The sequence below is a fragment of the Ictidomys tridecemlineatus genome, chromosome 3, assembly GCF_052094955.1.
Source record: "Ictidomys tridecemlineatus isolate mIctTri1 chromosome 3, mIctTri1.hap1, whole genome shotgun sequence".
NCBI lineage: Eukaryota > Metazoa > Chordata > Mammalia > Rodentia > Sciuridae > Ictidomys > Ictidomys tridecemlineatus.
Genome location: NC_135479.1, coordinates 36,234,393 through 36,255,106, shown reverse-complemented (window position 1 = coordinate 36,255,106; position 20,714 = coordinate 36,234,393). Strand labels below are relative to the sequence as shown.

The 20,714-nt window shown below is 41.8% G+C and overlaps 1 protein-coding gene across 3 annotated transcripts; it reads right to left on the bottom strand.

The window, feature by feature from the left end:
• Nucleotides 1-454: 454 nt before the first annotated feature.
• Nucleotides 455-19,890, bottom strand: Dusp14 (dual specificity phosphatase 14). 3 transcript variants are annotated; one of them, XM_078042421.1, is made up of 3 exons: nt 19,716-19,890; nt 2,776-2,867; nt 455-1,805 (listed from the first exon to the last, which is right to left on the bottom strand). In XM_078042421.1, exon 3 carries the CDS (start codon nt 1,656-1,658, stop codon nt 1,062-1,064), a length of 597 nt encoding a protein of 198 aa, XP_077898547.1. In that variant the 5' UTR covers nt 1,659-1,805; nt 2,776-2,867; nt 19,716-19,890; the 3' UTR covers nt 455-1,061. The 3 variants fall into 3 exon arrangements, with proteins under 3 accessions (XP_077898547.1, XP_005321574.1, XP_040125044.1); XM_005321517.5 differs by having other exon boundaries at nt 455-1,749; nt 19,716-19,889; XM_040269110.2 differs by lacking the exon at nt 19,716-19,890 and adding an exon at nt 18,085-18,798 and having other exon boundaries at nt 455-1,749.
• Nucleotides 19,891-20,714: the final 824 nt, after the last annotated feature.

Below are 20,714 nucleotides of genomic sequence, written 5' to 3'. Positions count from 1 at the left end.
CTTGGGTCAGGTCAGATGCCCCCGAGTTCAATCCCGGGTATTTGGGGGGGGGAGGGGACGACTGATTTCTTTGATGAAGGACTCAATACTTTGGTGCACTCCATATACCAAGAGAAAGCAGAAAGCCAGATCATTTATCAGAACATAACACTCTAGCCATGTCTTGAGAGGCTGAGGCAGGAGGAACACAGTTTGAGGCTAGCCTCAGCAACTTAGGCCCTAAGTAATTTAGGTTGACCCAAAGGTAAAGCATCCTAGGTAAATCCCCAGTACAAAAACTTTCCACTGTTCCAACATGAATATTAATGTCTGCCGTCCACCAGGACATGTAACACTGACATGACTGGGAGGTAGTGTTCATAGTTGTCATTAGAGCCATAGGTTAGCAGTTATTGGATACCATCTTCCATTGTCAACACATGCACATACATACACACTCCCAAATTTGTAAAACTTCTGTTAAGCAGATATATTTATTAAAAATAATGCTAATATAATCCTGGGCACATTGATTTCAAGAGGGTTTTTGCAGCAGATTTCATTATACTTATCAACTAAATAATAAAGGTTAGGTTATTTTAACTTACAGAGTCACTAAATAATGAGAAAGGAAAGAGTAGAGCTAATCCAGTAGAGACTGAAGCTGGTATCAGTCTTCTCTAAGCATCTGTTTGGTGGGCAGCCATGGGCAAAGCCTGTCTAAAGGGTTGGTCAGGACCCACAGTGATGTTTTGCACCGAGTTGTTCCTGCACCTGCCATGGTGCCAAAAGCAGAACCAAACAGCTTATTAAACTGTTCAAATTGTTAAAAATGATTAAAAGCCAGTTAAAGATTTTCATAAACACTATTTCAAAATGCTAGTTTTAAAAATGTTACTAGCAACGTATGCATTCCCCTATGTCCCCTCCCTATCTCTCAAAATAAACTTCACACCCAATTTAAAAACTCTTAAGGGGGAACCAAAAGTCAACAATTTGAAAAGAAAGATGAAGAGGGGAGCAGACAGTGTGTAGCAGATGCTGGTACTGCTTGGGGGCTGCCGATGCAGGCTTTGGTGGCATTAAATCCCCCAGTAAGGCATCAGGTGTCGGGACTCCTTCTCGTAAACGTCTGGAACTATGCCGTAAGGTGTCTGTACCATCTTAACTGTAGACTTCCCAAAGAGCTGTCGCTCGTAGTCTATCAGCTGCCTCCAGAAGCCAACGTTGGGCCGTATGACAGGCCTCCGGGCTTTCACCCAGTTGTACGCCTCCAGCAGGCACACGTTGTGGAACTTCATCAGGTAGGCAATGCAGAGAGTGGCCGAGCGGCTCACCCCTGCAGCACAGTGCACCAAGGTAGCCCCATGCTTCCTGCTCACACTGTGGATCTTGTCAGCCACAGTGTCAAAGTACAGTCCGATGGGGGCATGAGGCATGTCAGCCAGAGGCACTTTGACGTATTCAAATTGGGGCCAGTTGAAATTGGGGATCTCAATGGTAGCATTAACAATGCAGGTGATGCCGCGAGCCTGGAGGAGGTGCCGGTTGGAGGCCACACTGCCTCTGCCCAGGAAGAGAGAGGAGGTGATTTGAGCAATGCCTCCTACATCTCCCTCGGAAATCATCCGAGGAGCCATGAGAGTCCGTGGTAGTGTGCTGTGACCTCTGGAGCTCATGAAGATGCCAGCAGTCACACTTGCATCGTCGGGGTAAGACCAGAGTGTGTGGTTGTCTTCCACCAGGGAATCCTAAGTCACAATATCCTTCCTGCAAAATACAGGTATCTGTCAGTACTTCAAAAGCTATTGATGTATCACAGCCTTCTGCAGTGTTTCGTGAAGTAGGAAGGGGAAAGGGTGAGAAATAGTTATTTTCTATAATAGAATGAAGAAAAATCATTTTCTATTGATTAACAGGTAGCCTAAGACCCCAATATGTAAAATCAACATAAAACTTGGCTCTAAGTGGAACTAGTCATCCTATTTTCAGAAAAGTTAAAGAAGAAACATGACCAACTAGTTCCATCTTGCAGGGCCCTGCCCCTACTAAAGTGAATGGCTTTCTATATTGATTAGAAATCAGAAATTTTCATCTCCCGATAGTCATGTTCTCATACTTTGCCTACTCCCGCAGCTATGGTGGCTGTTTTTCCTAAATCTAATTCCAGACCCAGAGATCTTACAAAAGCAAAAATGGACCTCATATTAGATTAAGTATTTAGTGAACCACTAAAAAGATACTGAATTGGATCAAAACAGAAAAGCCAGATCACCTCATTCCTTTATTATTAAAAACAACTATTTCCTATCATATTTGTGACACATGAACACACTGGAAATCCAATTAAATTTGGGTAATGTGCTTTGGCATTCCCATGGAAATAATCCTAGGCAATCTGAAGGCCATGCTTAAAAGTTCATTCCTGTAAATTAAATGGGCATCTGACCTGACCTGATCCTGGGTAGAGCTAAATGGTAACTTTACCTTCCTCGGCCAATTCTAAGCTCTCAAGTGAATCCCATTGGCTTCAAATATATTGGAACTAAAATTAATATAGTTCACTCTCTTGAGTACATGCTTACTATAAAGAGTATTAATAATCACAGAAAAAGAAAACTATTCGTTTCTTGAGATTTTGGATTTATCAGTTTCTCTCATTGCAAAGTCACAATGCTTTATAGTCTGCCCACTGGGAAGTATATCATGCACACCTAGATACTACAGGAAGACTATAGTGCTCAGTATGACAAAAGCATCCCCAGGTTCTACAGAGGTAATGCTGTGGCCACTCACTTGCTGCAGAATCCAGTCAATGCTGGAGCCCTTGGTCTGGATCCAGAAATTCTTAGGTGAGCAGTGCTGATTACAGTGGATAAAATTCAGATCTGCAGGAAGACAAGGAAGCAAGGACACAGCCTGTCAGGAAGTTCACAGAATTCCCCCTGGGGCTAGGAATGGAGCTCAGTGGTAAAGGGTTAGCTTAGTATGCATGAGGTCTTGGGTTCAATCCCCATACTGAGGAGGAAAAATTCCCCCTGGGTTTTTACTACTAAATCAAGTTTGACTGGAATAAATTTAGGAAGCAGAAGGCCTCCTAAATATTGCATCCAAGGAATACACTACTAAGCAATATCAATCTAAAGCCAGGTGCAATGGTGCAAGCCTATAATCCCAGCTGCTTGGGAGGCTGAGGCAGGAGGATCACAAGTTTGATACCAGCCTCAGCAAATAGCAAGACTGTCTCAACATATGAGCTGGTAATGTAACTCAGCAGTAAAGGACCCCTGGGTTCAATCCCCAGTACTTAAAAAAAAAAGAAAGAAAAAGTCAACCTAAGTCTCAGCTTTTTATTAGTAACCGTGGTGTATAAATGTTTAATACAATAATTCAGAGACCATATCAATGAAATATAAAACACTGCAGAATGTCCCTTTCACTAGGTCTGTAAAAGATGCAAAATTGATCCAGAGTTTCTTCCTGGTACCCTCAACTAACCCAGGAGAGTGAGGATCTGGGCCGGATGCCACAGCAGGTAGAAAAGATATGCAAGATGCAAGGAAAGATGAGCAGACATGTGACTAACAGTGGAGGACAGTACAGGGAGATCTAAGATGGGGGAGAAGGGGGATGGCCAGGAGTGTTGTCTTTGAACACGGCACTGAGGACAGTTTCACAGGCAGCAGGGCTTTAGCCACCAATGCCAGCTGCAAGCAATGGTGGTGTTCAGGGGAGCAAATTCCATTTTGTTTTTCATGTTAGCCTTCTTATTTTACGCATTTATGTAACAATATGATGAGAACCTGTGAACATCATAAAAATGTGTTCTTCACACCTGGTCCCTTGCCTTTCCCAGGTAAGTATCACTTTAAATTTTTTTATAGCTTTGTGGAGGTGTAAATAACAGACTGCTGTGTGATTTACTCAACTTGCTGAGTTTTGACATATAGATATACTCAAGACACTGTGACCTCAAAATAATCCCCCCAAGTTCATATTCCTTTATAATTCACTCCCTTGCCCTTTCCCTCATTTTCAAGCAACTTTTGATCTGTTATTTGTTACTACAGTTTGCATTTTCTAGACTCTCAACCCCGCCTCAAAAAAACAATAGGTTAAAAGAAAACCTGAAGGGCTGGGGCTTAGCTCAGCAGTAGTGTGCTTACTAGCACACATAAGGCCCCAATTAAAAAAAATATATATCAAAACATGGTTATATCGTTATAATAGTCTTCAAACTATCAAAATCACTTGGAGGGCTTGTTAAAACACAGGTCACTGGGCCCTGCCCCAATCTGATCCAGTACATCCAGAGTGGGGCTCAAGCTGAAGCTACTGGCTAGTGACACATTGCAGAAGTAACTGGGGTGGGGCGCTGCAAGATCCCCTATTCAAGACTGAGGCATTAGAGTGCTGTATCTGACAGCTCCTAGTATCAGTGCTGGCTCACCCAAGGTTACACCCCTCCGTGGGGGCCCTCACCAGATGACTAATTCATGCACAGGGGTACAACCAGGGCTGCAGGTAAAACTGCATCATGAGGAGGCACAAGGAGGTAGTCACATAAGGAAAGGTGTGTTCGGTGTAAAACATGAACAGGACAGTAACTTAGGTGAGTACATGTTCCCTACAGCAGAACACTCTTTCCTGGAAGTTTAAAAAGCAAAGTCACTGTGATAACAAACACAAAATTAGGCCTTCAAACTTCTGGGGACTCTCTCCTCACTGAAGAAAATCTGGAAGATGCTAATCAAATATTCAAGTAGGTTATTTGGTTTTCTAATTAGGAAGGACTTGGTTCTGTGTCCTCTCAGATAATTATACCGACTAGAAGTCACCTGCCCTCCTGAGCTGGGTGCCCAGGCTCACTGGCCTTTTCCGTAGAAAGGGTTTCATGAGGGACCATGGCTGTTCAATGGAGGGCTGGAAGCCTGGCTGCTTCAGTTACCTCATTCGTTGAACAGTGATAGGGTATTTGGTGCTGCAGGGAAAACAGATTGTGAGTCCTTAGGGCAGAATCCAAGTGAGACAGACAAGATGCTCCATCCCTGCTGCTGCTAGTCAATCTGGTGCCAACAAATCTGCTTAAAATGCCAAAGCTGGTCCACAGTTTCAGAAAAACAACTTCTGCCAGAGAGCACTCAGAGGGCAGATACTACAGATGCTCCTCTGACAGATCCTCTTGACCCCCTTTACAGACTGGACAATACCAGGTGAGAAACAGGGAGATGACAGCAACTTGGAGAAGCAAGTTTTTAAAAAGCCAGGAAAAGATCCAAGGTGCTCCGTTTCTAGCTCTAGACAACACGTCTTCTCTGTGGATGGTGTGGGGCAGCCGTACCCTCATTACCCAGCTTGCAGGGTTCTAACACCACCAGTCAGCACCTGCAGTGCCACAGAGGGGTCTTGTACCTGCCCAAGAACATGTTTAAATGCTATTTACAGAAAAAAGACTAGGCCCAGATGGGCGGAGGTGTTCCAGTTTTATCTAGTGTCCAAAATAGAGAGCTGCCACAGCCACCTTTTGGTCACAGACAGACTTCCTCACAGCAGAGGAGGAGTCCAGGAACAGTCCCAGGATGGTCACAACAAGAAGCCCTAGTTTGGTCCATTTCTAAGATTAGCAGAACTTGATCATAAAGAAATTTCTTTAAAAAAAAAACCCATGGGTATTACATCACAGTTGCATCAAAATCAACTTAGTAAATGTGTACCAGAAGACAGAGAAAGGAGATCTATTAGGAGAGTTTGGCCCATATCTGAGAGATGAAAGATGGCATGGTGCTCTGTGAGAACATGACACTGGCGCTAAAGCACAATGGTGTCTGGGATGAGGGTGGTCAGAGGACACAGAACATCCATGCAGCTCCAAGGTGTTCAACTGCATTCACTTCTTGGAGGGAAAAATGCTTTCCTAGCCAGGAGGATGGAGGTGAGGTAGTATTAAACACAGAAAGGAAGAGGCTGTCCTACACCAACCCCAGAAAGTTAGGGGGATTTTTAATTATTGCTTTTTGGATTTTTTTTTTAACAAGCTATAAGAAATGTCTTGTCAAAATGATGATGAGGACTGGTATTGTGACTCAGTGGTAGAGTGCTTGCCTGGCACGTGTGAGGCACTTGAGTTCAATCCTCAGCACCACATAAATAAATAAAATAAAGTCACTGTGTCTGTTTATAATTAAAAAGTACTCTTTTAAAAATGATGCTGAACTCTTAGAATAATAAACATCAAGCATTAAATGCTAACCAAAGTAAAGAATTAGTGTCTGTCCAGCCACCTATAATCTCAATAATCCATAACCTACCAGCTGCTTGCTCTCTTTGGTACCAGAGCACCAATCCTGAGGTTAGCACCAGCATCCATACTGATGGTGCCTCTGGGAAGTGCTATCTGGGGTCCCAGCCTATTCATAGCATCCACCCCAGTGCTATCAGGGGCTACTTTTCCTTCTCTTTCTCTAGATAACCACCACTAGAATCAGCAGTTAAAGAAGTAAAATTCTACTTACTGCTTTCTCTTCTCATGTTGAACAAGCAGAAAATGGTCACAATGGTGCCAGAGAATATAAAATTATCTAAAATATTTTTGGCTTTAGGAATTTCAGAGGGTCAGAATACACACTAGAGGTTTACACTGTCACTATTTTATACTGAAAAAAGTTCACGAAATCACATTTTCTCCTTCCTTTAATGCGTAATTCTTAAAAAAAAAAAAAAAAAAAACCAGATAAACTGCATGGTGGTACACATTTGTAATCCCAGCTACTCAGGAGGCTGAGGCAGGAGGATCACAAGTTCAAGGTCAGCCTGGGCAACTTTGCAAGACCCTGTCTCAAAAATAAAAAGGACTTAGGATATAGCTTAGTGGTACAGCACCCCTGCTTCAGCCTCCAATATGGCATGCATAAAAAAATAAACACCTTGAAGTCATTCTTTTTAAAAAAGAAACATTTTAGCCTGCACTGTCATAATATTACTTTTTAATTCACTGTCATTATTAAATCAGAAATGTATTCCACTGGGGGAAGAGTTAAGATATTCACTCTTATAAAAGAAAAATAAAATCACAATGTGGCAATCTTTCATTAAAGAAAAGTAACTTTCTGATAGAACATTAAGAATAAATTCAGGGGCTGGAGTTGTGGCTCAGTGGTAAAGCACTTGCCTGGCATGTGTGAGGCTCTGGGTTCGATCCTCAGCACCGCATATAAATAAATAAATAAAAGATCCATTTACAACTAAAAAATATAGGGAAAAAAGTCAAACAAATATTGAGTAATATTCATGTCAAAGTAAAATGAAGTAAAAGATATTCACCAATTGTCCTCAGGCACCTGAAAAGCCTCAGCGGTTGGCTAAAGCAGCACAACATCTTATATTTGAAGACAAGGTCACCCATCAGATTAATTAACTGATGTGTTAGTGTTTGGACATGAAGTTAAATACACATCATACACATAAAGCTAAAGACTGAAGAGTACCATTTTTGTTTAGCCACATCCTTCCCCAGTGTGACACACAGCTACCAAGCAACTGCCTATGCAGTGGTGACCAACCTGCCCATCTCAATGACGACAAGTGGACTCTAGCACCTGAATATGGCACTTGCTAAACTTAACAAAAGCCCATCACTGTAAGATTCCAGCCAGCTGATAGATGTGGAACATGCCACAGTCCAAAGGAGGAGACAGGCTGGCCACTTCATGAGCACAGGAGAAAGGAAAAAAAACATGCCAAGGCAGTGATTTTAAGAACTTAGTTCCACATGATAAATTCATGTATCTTCCATGTTGGAATAGAATGAGTATGGCAAAGACACTATCAATAACTATTAAAGATGAAGGTACACATATTCATTTGAGTACCATAATCTGTTCACATCTGGAATTGCAATTTTAAATTTGTTCCTTGCCCAACTAAATGTTTAAATTATTCATCACTCATCCATACAACAGTGTTAGTATTGAAGACGGCACGGATTCAGCAAAATGTTGTTGCAGACTGCTGCAAAATGTATTTGCCAAGATGGACGCAACAATACCCATCCTACAAGACATTTTATTGGTCCTGAGGATTAAAACCAGGGGTGGGGTGCTTTACTACTGAACTACATTTCCAGTCCCTTTTATTTATTTATTTTTTTATTCTAAAACAGGGCCTTGCTAAGTTGCCTGAGGTCTCACTAAATTGCTGAGGAAATCCTCAAACTTGCAATCCTCTTGCTTCCACTTTCCAAGTCCAATTCACTGGGATTATAGGCGTGTACCTCTATGCCCTGCCCTACATGGAAGTTCTTACAATATAATCTTGACATTCCTCCTATCCAATGCTAGATGGTATCTCCTGCCCTTGAACCTGGAGAAACTTCCCAACTGCCTGAGCCAAAAGAAAACAGTAGAAATGATGCTTACAAATATGCCACATACTTCTATCTTGTTCTCTTGAGATCTGCTCTTGCAACTCAACTGCCATGCTATGAGGAAAACCAAATTAGCCCAACAGAGCTATGCATGGAAAAGCCATATGTGGGTGATCCAATCAATAGCCCTGGTGATAGACAAGATATATGTGAGTAAAGACACTTCACTGACATTCAAGCAGCCGGCCACCAAACTGTCCCCACTCTATAAGGTTCAAATTCCTGACCTATAGGAATCTGTGAGCACAATACAGATAGTTATTTTATACCACTGAGTTCTGGGATTATGTTACACAGCAACACAAAGTAGAACAGGGAACACAAAAGTAACAAGATATAACACTGCTCGATTTGATTATCTTAAAGAGATGTTGCACCATGCACAGTGACAGGTGACTATAATCCCAGCTACCTGGAGGCTGAGGCAGGAAGATGGCAAGTTTGAGGCCAACCTGGGCAACTTAGTGAGACTGTCTCAAAATAGGCTGGGAATGTACTAAGTAGTACAGCACTTGCGTAGCATTCATGAGACCCTCAGTTTAATCCCTACTACTGAAAAAAAAGGAGCAAGGGTGACTGGGGGTATTATCTCAGTGGCAGAACTCTTGTCTAGCATGCAAGAGGCCCTGCATTCAATCCCAAAACATTCTCTTCATATCTGTCCCATTCCCCAGAAAAGATTTATTTAGCTCACAGATTTGGAGGACAAAAAGTCCAATATTAGGCAGCTCCATCTGTTCAGCCTCTGTTGAGGGCTCCTGGGGCTATATGACAACATGACAATGGCATCATGGTGGGAGCACTGGAGAGGAGAAGAAATCACATGGCAAAACAGGAAGCTAGACACCAGGAAGGGTCAAGTGTTGCTTTTTGTAAAATTTGCTCTCATGAGAACTCACTCCAAGACCAGCATTAATCCCTAATCCTTCCCAGGGCAATGCCCTCATGACCCAATTACCTTGCAATAGACCCAACCTCTCAAAGACTCCACTGCTTCAACAGAACCACACTAAGGACCAACCCTCCAGCACAGGAACCTCGAGGAGAGACACTCAAACCATAGGTGTCTTTATTTATTTATTTTTTTTTTAAAAGAGAGAGGAGAGGGGGAGAGAGAGATTATTTATTTATTTTAGTTCTCGGCAGACACAACATCTTTGTTGGTATGTGGTGTTGAGGATCGAACCTGGGCCACACGCATGCCAGGCAAGCACGCTACCGCTTGAGCCACATCCCCAGCCCCCCATAGGTGTCTTTAGATCAGGCTTTTCTCCAATCCATTTCTGTCTGCACTACTCAAAAGAGGTGACCAAAGGCCTAACAGCATTGATAGAAAGAATTCCAGGGACCATCCCAAAACCAACAGAACAAGATCCCAAGTCACTGTATACATAGTAAAGTGACCAGTGCCACTCATTCATCTACCTCACTATCTCAAGGAACTTCCTGACGCAAGCTAGAGCACCTGCCCTTTTTAAGCCACATGAGCCTGCTGAGCTTTTCCCAGATTAGTATCATTCTGCTGTCTTCGCTCTCAGATTAGGTATCAGAGGTAAATGGAGGTTAAGAGGCTTTCCCAGACTCTAGACAGAAAATTAGTAGCCCCTCTGGGACCAGAACCCTCCTTCCATGAGCTGTCCATGGTTGATCAGTCATACAACCTGACCACAACAGACCAACCAAACTAAAGACTACAGAAATGTACATTTCCTTGGGGAAAACAAGTAAAAACTGCAAAGAGAAACGAAGGTCAGTCTGTGCTTTATCTATAATCTAGGAATTAATCTCCCAAAATCCTAAACTGGTGGTGCTATGAGATGATTTTTAAGTAAAAAAAAAAAAATCTGATAAAACTGAACCAAGAAAATGCCTGCAAAAGTCTACAATTACATTACTTACATTACCCTTGCTTAATGATAACCACAAACCAATTTGTGCAACCACTTACACAAATAGTATTTTAAAATCTTACAGGAGTAAGAGGTAAAAATTAAAAGTGAATCATAGACACTTGGATAACTTTGATTTTTATAAGTCAGAATCCTGAGAGGCAAAGTACCTAAAAAAAAAAAAAAAAAAATCACAAATCAGCAGAAAAATTGCCAATGTCATTAGTGACCTCCGAGAAGCAGGACCAGAAAATGCTGATCCTTTTGTAAGGTCTCAGATATTTTTGTAAGGAGCACTTACTTGCCTAGCATGTGTGAGGCTCTGGGTTTGATGCTTACACTGCATAAAAATAAATTAAAACTTTTTTTTTTAAAAAAAGATCTCAATTCTTGAAAGTTCATTATTTTATTTTATTTTTTTTTGAAATGATTCTTTTTTTTAATTTTTTATTTTTTTATTGGTTGTTCACAACATTACAAAGCTCTTGACATATCATATTTCATACATTAGATTGAAGTGGGTTATGAACTCCCAATTTTACCCCAAATGCAGATTGCAGAATCACGTCAGTTATACATCCACAATTTTACATAATGCCCAATTAGTAATTGTTGTATTCTGCTACCTTTCCTATCCCCTACTATCCCCCCTCCCCTCCCCTCCCTTCTTCTCTCTCTCTACCCCATCGAAAGTTCATTATTTTAAAGAAAACAAAAGAAGAATTTACCAATTAGAATTAAGTTCATAGGAGAAGATCTGAGTTAATAATCACCCTTTGATCACCTTACCCTTTGATATCTCATAGGACATATCAAATTCTCAACACTCCAGCAGTGAGCTTCACCCATTTCCCTACAAGCACTTCTTCATCATGCACCTGGTCCAATTCCACTTTTTTTGTGTGTGTGATTTTATGCTAAATTAATAACATATATGAAATACTGGTACATTAATTTCCCATTTTTTCCTTAAAAATCAAAAGCATTAAACCCGTAAGAATTTCTGAGAAGGATAAGATAAAAACAGTGCAGTCTTGCCAGGTATGGTGGCACATGCCTATAATCCCCAAAACTCAAGAAGCTGAGGCAGGAGGATAGCAACTTAAGAGGCCAACTTGAGCAACTTAGCAAGGCCATTTCTCAGAATAGAAGACACAGACACCAACCCACATGAATATAGTTATACGAGACAAAGGCACCAAAAACATACATTGGAGAAAAAGGACAGCCTCTTCAACAAATGGTGTTGGAAAAACCGGAAGTCCATATGTAGCAAAATGAAATTAAACCTCCATCTCTTACCATGCACAAAGCTCAACTAAAATGGATCAAAGACCTAGGAATTAGACCAGAGACCCTGCGCCTAACAGAAGAAAAAGTAGGCCCAAATCTTCATCATGTCAGATTAGGCCCCAACTTCCTTAACAAGACTCCTAAAGCGCAAGAAATAAAATCGAGAATCAAGAAATGGGATGGATTCAAACTAAAAAGCTTCTTCTCAGCAAAGGAAACAATCATTGAGGAAAAGAGAGAGCCTACAGTATGCGAGCAAATTTTTAACACATGCATCTCAGAGCACTAATCTCCATGATTATATATAAAGAACTCAAAAGACTTAATACCAAAAAAACAACCCAATCAATATACCCAAAAGACTTAAAAATCAGTATACTATAGCAATACAGCCACACCAATGTTTATAGCAGCTGAATTCACAATAACTAAACTGTGGAACCAACCAGATATCCATCAATAGATGAATGGATAAAGAAACTGGTGTATATACACAATGGAATATTACTCAGCATTAAAAGAGAATAAAATTATGGCATTTGCAGGTAAATGGATGGAATTGGAGAATATTATGCTAAGCGAAGTAAGGCAATCCCAAAAAACTAAAGGACAAATGTTTTCTCTGATTAGTGGACGCTGATCTATGATGGAGGTGGGGGACATGGAAAGAATGGAGGAACTTTGGATTGGGCAAAGGGGTGGGTGGGGAGGAGTTATGGGGGGTACGAAAGATGGTGGAATGATATGGACCTCATTACCCTAGGTACATGTATGATTGCACAAATGGTGCGTTTACACTGTGTACAACCAGAAAATTGAAATGTTGCATTCCATTTGGGTATGATGAATTGAAATGCATTCTGCTGTCATATAACAAATAATGATAACAAAAATAAATAAAATAAAAAGGGCGAGGATGTAGATCAGTGGTAGAATGCCCCTGGGTTCCACCCTGAGTACTAAAATAAATAAAGTCTATTGCTCTACACCCTCTCATACTGAGAGACAACAGGCCAGTAGCCCTCTGAAGGCAACTGGGTGTCTGAACCAACATATAGCAAAGGGAGGAACTGAATTTTAAGCTGAATATGAGTGAAAAGGCAGAGGATCCTGATTATTCCAGTGGCCTTAACAATCTCCTGAAAAAATAATGTCTTAACAAAATAAGACAAATGAAAAAAAAAGGTAAAAAAGAAAATATACACAGATAAGGGAGAAAAATTCAATGGATTAGACAAAGGGGAATGAAGGGAAGGGAGAGAGATGGCAATAGGGAAGGCAGTAGAATGAATCGGACATAACTTTCCTATGTTTATATATGAATACACGACCAGTGTAACTCCACATCATGTACAACCACAAGAATGGGAAGTGATATTCCATGAATGTATAATATGTCAAAAATACACTCTACTGTCACGTATATCTAAAAAGAATTAAAAATATATATACACAGGCCCCATTAGAAGACTGTATTATTAAATGTTAAAAAATTCTCTATATTGCTATTCACATTCTATAAGAGGATGCAATGGCATCTGAACTTTATTCTTGTTCCAATCAGGTGTCAACCAAGAATAGCCTGGGTCCACCACTTGTTTTTGTATCACTCATGATTTGAGAATCATTTAGTCATTTTCTAGTTGGTTGGAAAAAAAAACATCAAAAGAACAGTACTTTGGCACATAAAAATTCCATGAAATTCAAATTTCAGCATTCACGAATTATGTTCTATTGGAACATAGCCACACTCATTTGTTACATATTAACTGCGGCTGCTTTCTGACTACAATGGCAGAGTTAAGTAGCTGCAACAAAAACCACCATGGCCCACAAGCTAAATATTTATTAAGAGGCCTTTTACAGAAAAAGGCTACCAAACCTGGTTGAAATTAGTACACATTATAAAACCATCTTGGTATGGTAAACTGTATTGCTCAAAGTGTGGTGCTAAGATGCCCTACATCAAAATCACCTGCTTGTTAGACTGCAGACTCCTAGACTCCACTCAGGATCTAATTAATCAGAATTTGGGGAGGGGGAGATGAAGGTCTAGGATTCTGTATTTCTAGCATGTTAACACTTCAAAAATAATATTAAGGATCTCCAATATGTTAGCCAAGAGCTCTACCAGAGCTCCATCCCTGTCCATCTTTTTTGTGGTGCTAGGGACTGAACCAAGGGTCTTGCACACGTTAGGCAAGCTGAGCAACAGTCCCAGGATCCAAAATTATTAATACTATTCTTTTTTCTTTTCTTTCTTTTCTCTTTTTTTTTTTTTTTGGTACTAGGGATTGAACTCAGGGGCACTCGACAAATTAGCCACATCCCCAGCCCTGTTTTGTATTTTATTTAGAGACAGAGTCTCATGAGTTGCTTAGTGCCTCATGACTGTGAGGATGGCTTTGAATTTACAATGTTCTTTCCTCAGTCTCCCAAGCTGCTGAGATCACAGGCACGCTCCACCATGCCTGGCTTCCAAAATTACTTTTAATAGAAGAAAATGAACTACTAGGAATAGCTGTCCATCCAAACCCGCTTCCAGTCTCTGGCCTGCACATGGAAGTACTCTTCACGTGGGAATAGAATAACAAGTTGTTTAGTGAAAAAAATCTGTCAAAGATACTAGCATGCCCCAACAGCTACATCAGCAAAATTCTTAATTAAAAAAATCTTGGTTTCACTGGGCACCAGTGACACATAACTATAGTCCCAGCTACTAAGGGAGAAGGGGGCCCACAGCACTGAGAAAAGAGAATAACAAATTCAACACCAACCTAATTTGGCAAGACTCTGTCTCAAAATAAAATTTAAAAAGTTAATGGAGAGGCAGCTCAGTACTAGAGTGCTTGCCTAGCACACATGAGGCCCTGGGTTCAAACCATAGTAAGATAAAACAAAAAAAAATTTTTTTTTGATTTCTAGTTTGTATGTAACTTGTGTATTCACAGTATTCTTCCTGCCTTTCTTTTCACCCCAGTGCTTCCGTGAACTTCCAGAAAGGTCATCTTCCAACTGAGAAAGGCCAGAACTTCACACATTCTCTTGGCCACACAAATTTCTACCAGTCAATGGGAACAAAATTTTCTAGTTAAAAAAAAAAAAAAAAAGAATATTCTTCAGGATGAGTTTGTGGCTCAGCAGTAGAGCACTCACCTAGCACGTGTGGAGTGCTGGGTTCAATCCTCAGCACCACATAAAAATAAAGAGCTGGGAACATAGCTCAGTTGGTAGAGTGCTTGCCTTGCATGCACAAGGCTCTGGGTTCAATCCCCAGCACCAACAAAAACAAAATAAAACAAACAAAAAAAGTTTCTTTTTTGCCTAAAAAAAAAAAAGTTTTCTTGTGCTTGGAGTGTATAGCTCAGTAGTAGAGCATTTGCCTAGTATATTCAAGGTCCTGGGTTCAATCCCCAGCACCTCAAAACCAAACAAAAAGAGTATTATCATATGTACACACAAACTTAATGACCTAAGAAGTAAAAAAGAAAACATGCCAGGACCATCCATGATGAAACTGGACAAAGGCAGAAGCCAGCCCAGTAGTTAACTATGAATTTCAAAAGAGCCCTTTTATCAACTGAAGTCTTGAGACTTCAATACAGGCAAGGGGAATGCAAAAGCTGACCAAAGGGGATAAGAAGTTGCTCTATGTCAGTTTAAGTTATGAGCAAGAATTCCATGTGTCCAGGTGCGCTGGATGGGATGCCCAGCAGTGACTTGAGCAGGTCCCTGGCAGTGACCTGAGCAGCCCCTGGAAGGCCAAGGGGATATCAAAGCACACAAGCGGGATCTTTTCCTTCATTACTCAAATTAAAAGGTTCCAACAATGTTTTTTAATCCACCTCCCATCATCTTTTCTTTAAAAAGTTCAATTTATATGTATGTGGTTTTTTACATTATGATTGGAAGATCTGGGGAAAAAAACTTTAACAAAAAAAAAATGTGATCTATGTAAATAAACACAGAGAAGAAAAGAAATAAAAAGGAACTATAAATCTCAGGTCCTTTGGGCTCTTCCATCAACCCCCCTACCCCAGAGCAACTAGTAAAAACCTACAGATGTATATAACATTCTGCTCATAGGAAAGAAAGGGACAAGTACCTGAATTAAATAATCTATCCCCCTTGCCCCATAGGGAATGTGTGTATACACACAATGTGGGAGTCCTGTCCTCAAGGTACTTTTAATGAGGATAGGCCCAAGCTCCCGCACCCACAATACACTCACTGTTCTATATTCAGAGCTGGGCTCAGGCAAGCATTCACCAGTAGGATTCACTCAAGACCTTTAAAAGGTTTCCAGGTACTAGACACTTTTATTTCCAGTACTGCATTTTGCCTAGTTCAATTTTCTATAACTAGTCATCTATCTTAAAAAAAAAAAAAAATCAATGGATGGATTCTATTGGGCATCTGTCAACCAAACACAATGGAAAAACACTTCCAGGGTTTGGGCAGTATGTTAGCCCAAACTATGTAACTAAACAGAAGTAAATATAAACGCATTGCAGACTACACAAGTGTCATTTATTTATTCATTTAAGAAGTATGCAAGCATATTGTGGTTAAACAGCAAATATACTGGATTATAGATTCAAGGCAGACACCAATGCAAGAATGAAAATTGGTACAATTACTTTGGGCAAAAAGCATCAATTAGTAAAGCTAAAAATATGCACACCTGACATAATTGCCCAAGATCAGAAACAATCCAGATGTCCCTCAATAATAGACAGACAATTTGTGGGAAGTCATACAAAAATAAACGAATTAGAGGCACAGGCAACAATGTGGATGAATTTTTAAAAAGAGCATGCTGCAGCAATAATATATTATATATACACAATATATATATATAATATATAATGATACACACACACACACACACACACACACTTTTTACAGCATTATATATTAACCAAAAGAAAAAAAATCCAAAAGACTACTCACTCGATTTTATTTCATAGAGGTGAAAAACAAGCAAAAACAACTATGCTATTTAGAAGACAAAAACTATAGAAAAGAAAGGATATTATTTTCATAAAAACCAGGGTAGTCACTGGCTAGGTTACCTATGGTCCTTAGGAAAGAACAGGAAGAGGATGCTTCTCGACTTGCAAGATGATTAGTTACACTTGAGTTTTCTTTAAAATAATTTATCAATTTATCCATTTGTTTTATACCTCCTTCTTCTTCATGTTATAATTCACAATTTAAAAGATTAAATAAATATAATGTTGATTTCCAGAAATTCAGAACCATTACAACTCTGGCCAGTCTGGAAAGACTACTTCCTCTCTGAATGTCACTACGAGCCTATCAGCTTCATAATGCCAGGAACCTTATTTGCCTTCTACCCTGGTATTCATTACAGTACCTTTGGCATGGTAAAAGTTCAAAAAATATTTCTTTCATATGTGCATAAACTGCTGATATGAACTTAACTCACTCATTTCTTGAAATTACCTACTTGAACTGTACAACCATTAACACTTTCCTTTCTCTTCACCCCCTGAAGCTTTCATAAATAATAAAGCTACCACCTTAAATGTTAGCTCTGTAAGTTTACACCTTGTTGCTTTAGCAACTCTCCCTGCCTTCCACTACCTTTTGTGCCTCCTTTAAGCAAAGAAATGATGAACACCCTAGTCTTAGATTTCTTTTTATGGGAAAGTTTTCATTTGCATCTGAGTGTAAAGTAAGGATCATAATGATTCAATTACTTTGAAGTTGTTTATAAAGAGATCATTTACCTACTGCCTTCAGAAATACCACCATGCCATCAGGGTTAATAAAACTTTACAATCAGTTGTACTTAAAAAGCATGCTGCTTGGGGCTGAGGCGGTACCTCAGTGGGAGAGTGCTTGCTCGCAAGTGTGAGGCCTTATATTTATTTATTTATTTTTATGTGGTGCTGGGTTTGATCCTCAGCACCACATAAAAATAAATAAATAAATAAATATAGTGTGTCCATCTACAACTAAAAAAAAAAAAAAAGCACGCTGCTTATTCTGGACTGAAATAAAATCTCTATAAACAGAACCAGACAACTGTAAAATAATTAATTTCAGCTAGAAAATCACCTTGTGCAAATAGACATTTATGAAGATGCTGAGAAAAGTCTGAAGGATAACACAAACCAACATAGACAGACACAGCTGTTACTTTTGAGAAAGATATCCAAAAGAAAGCTATAACCTATTGGTAAACTTTCAATTTTTACACAGAAAATAATTAAAGCATTTCTTGTGATATTGGAAAAACATATTTTTAATCCCCCTTGCCTTAGAACAAAATCCCTATTGTAAAAGAATCCAAACAGTTCCCTTCCTAATGCCCATCTTTTTAAAATGCTAGTTTTTATGCTAAGATCTTAAAGGATTTGCTGTACTTGTATACCTGGCCAATTTTTTAAATGATATTATACACACACACACACACACACACACACACACACACACACGCCATTCTATTAAAGAACATCACAGAATTCATACCTGCAGTCAACCAATATGAAAGATTTTAGATGAGAACTCAGCAGGGACACCTTCTACACTGATGTTAAAGCTTGAAATGAAGGAAACTGTCTCCTGTTTTATGGGGGAAAGCCAAAAATACCAAGCAGCTATCTCTCCTCCCCCAAGCGTCAGAAGGTGAGTCAGAGCTGGAGGCAGGAGTGGGGCCCATGTGTCAAGCCGCCTATGTAGGGCTCCTTCCTGCCTCCTCCCCGGGAATTCTCAATTCGCAGCTCTCACCCAGCCTGATGTGAATTCTCAAGATGTCTCTGGCGAAGAAGAGGTGGTAATTCATTCTGCGAGTGCCTCATTCCCTGTGTTTCTCAAGGGAGCCCAGACTGGGGACCTTTATGAGTCTACAAGTAACAACAACCAAACTGCAGCTCCAGGGAATGGAGCCTCCACACACACAACTTTACAAAGAATACAGTACTTATGCTTCCTTCATTTAAAGAGCAGGAAATTAACAGAGAAGTTGTGACTTGTCAGATGTTACTTAACTTTGTAGCAGTAGCATTCACCGGGCTGCTAATCACTGGCCTCCTTTTTCACTGAAATGTACAATCCCATGGGAAGACTTTTCAACGTTCCATTTATACTTCGGAGTGGCTACTTAGGGGCAGGAATTCCAGCAAACTTTGGGTTAAATCTTACGGTCCATTATTCCTCTAAGGCCAGTCAAGAATCAGAAGTTTGCTCTTTGCCTCCGTTTTTGCATCTGTAAAACGGGAAGGTAATGCTCTCCACCTTCCTCTTATAAACTATAATGAACAGCTAACGAGTTAACACATGCCAAATGCCTTAAGGTCCTGCTGGGTGGAAAGTACAAGGTGGTTAAAAAAAAAAAATCCCTACACAGTAAAACTGTATGTTTAAGTCACTCCTCCTTCCCTTGCCTCCGGGATGCCCAGTTACCATAACACTGGCTGATACCATTGGCAACATGCACCTAAATAAAATATAGTTATACAATCCACTTAAGGTGGCTACAGCACTCATTTCCCCCACCCCCACCTCACACAACTCAACTTCGCTCCGGAGCAAGGGTACTTAGGAGAAATTTTAAAAGCTATTTATTGGCGTCGTGCACACCAGAAAAATACTCAAGTTGAATACTTGGCATCGCTGAAAAGTCAAGTTGCTTCTACCAATGCACTAGAAACCTTTGGAAGATGCAAAAAGCCTCCGCCGCTCCTGAAGATCCGCCGCAAGTGGATGCTCACGGTGGGGTGAGGAGGTAGAAAGGCCATGGCGGGGCTGGCGAGGAGAGGGATCAGAGGGGAGAAGCACACCAGGATGCTGGTGGCATAACGAAAAGGGTCGGGGTCCCAGGGCTGGCGCATCGGTGGCAGCTGCTGAGCCACAGGGGGTGCGCGCCGACGTCCCGGGAGGAGGGGGCGCGGCGGAGGGCTCCGGACCCGCCTCCACTCCACACTGCCTCCAGGACGCCAGACCGCCCGGGAGAAGGTAGGTTCGCCGGCACAAAGTTTCCAGAGACGAAGGTCGAGCGGGTCCCGGGCCCCTAGTCTCGCCAGGACCCGGCCCTCGTAGGCGCGAAGTTCCGCACCGCCCGCCCGCACAGCCCCCACCCCCCGGGCCTCAGGGCCCCCTACCGGCGCGGCGCGGCTCGCTGCTGGCGCTCCGTCCTCCTGCGCGGCTCCCGGCTTCTGCGGGTTGGGAGCCGCGCGCGCCCCTCCTTCTCCTCTCCGCCCGCGCCCGGGGCGGGCCGCGCGCACGCTCCCTGCGCCCCGTCGCCCTCTCCCGAAGGGGTGAACCCGGGGCGGGGGAGGAGTGGTATGGGCGGGGGGGAGCCCGAGGTGGACGCGTGGGGCGTCCGTCGCTGCGCGTGCGCGCTGAGTCTCCGCGCCTAGCGTTGCGGCGGGTCGCGCCCTAGGACTCAGAGGTCAGCAGCTCCTCCCAGCTCTTCCCAGCTCCTCCGCTTCAGTCTGGGGGGGTCAGGTGTAGTTTTCTCACCTGTCTCTCACACATAGACCCCCTCCATCCCACTTAGGCATTTGCCCACCAGCTGATTTTGAGAAGGGGTGCAGGGGTAGTGTACTTGGGTACTACTTTCTGGATGGGAGAGTATTAATGGCAACAAAACAATACAAATATAAAAGGTGCGAGCACCGCAGAGAGTGACTAATCACCGCCTCTCTCCCGACCCCCAACCTTCCAAGCGGCGCGGGAGAACCCAGGAGTTAGGATGGAAGGTTGAAGGAAAAATAAGTCTCATGGCAACTGTTGGGTGAATTTTGCTTGGACAGGGGTGGGCAGTTTCTAGTATCTGTTGTGGAAAGCTATTTTGTCCGAGACTCAAATGATCTCCTGCCTGCTCCAAGACGCCCAAACCACCGGCACCACAACGCGAGTGCCCATCAGTGCTCCCAGAGTGGGCAGGTAGGGTCTCGGGAGTCCAGGCTGGACACAAGGATTCACTGAAGGTTTATTTGTTGTGACACTCTGGGGGGAGGTCCTTTTTTATTTAGGTCTGCCCATCCGTAGCGTGAGTAGATGCAAAAAGGACTTTCTTCAGCACAACCCTCCCGGCCCTCCCACCTCCAGCAGGTGAGGGGCAACACAGGGGAGGTATGAGCGACTTCCTCAAGCTC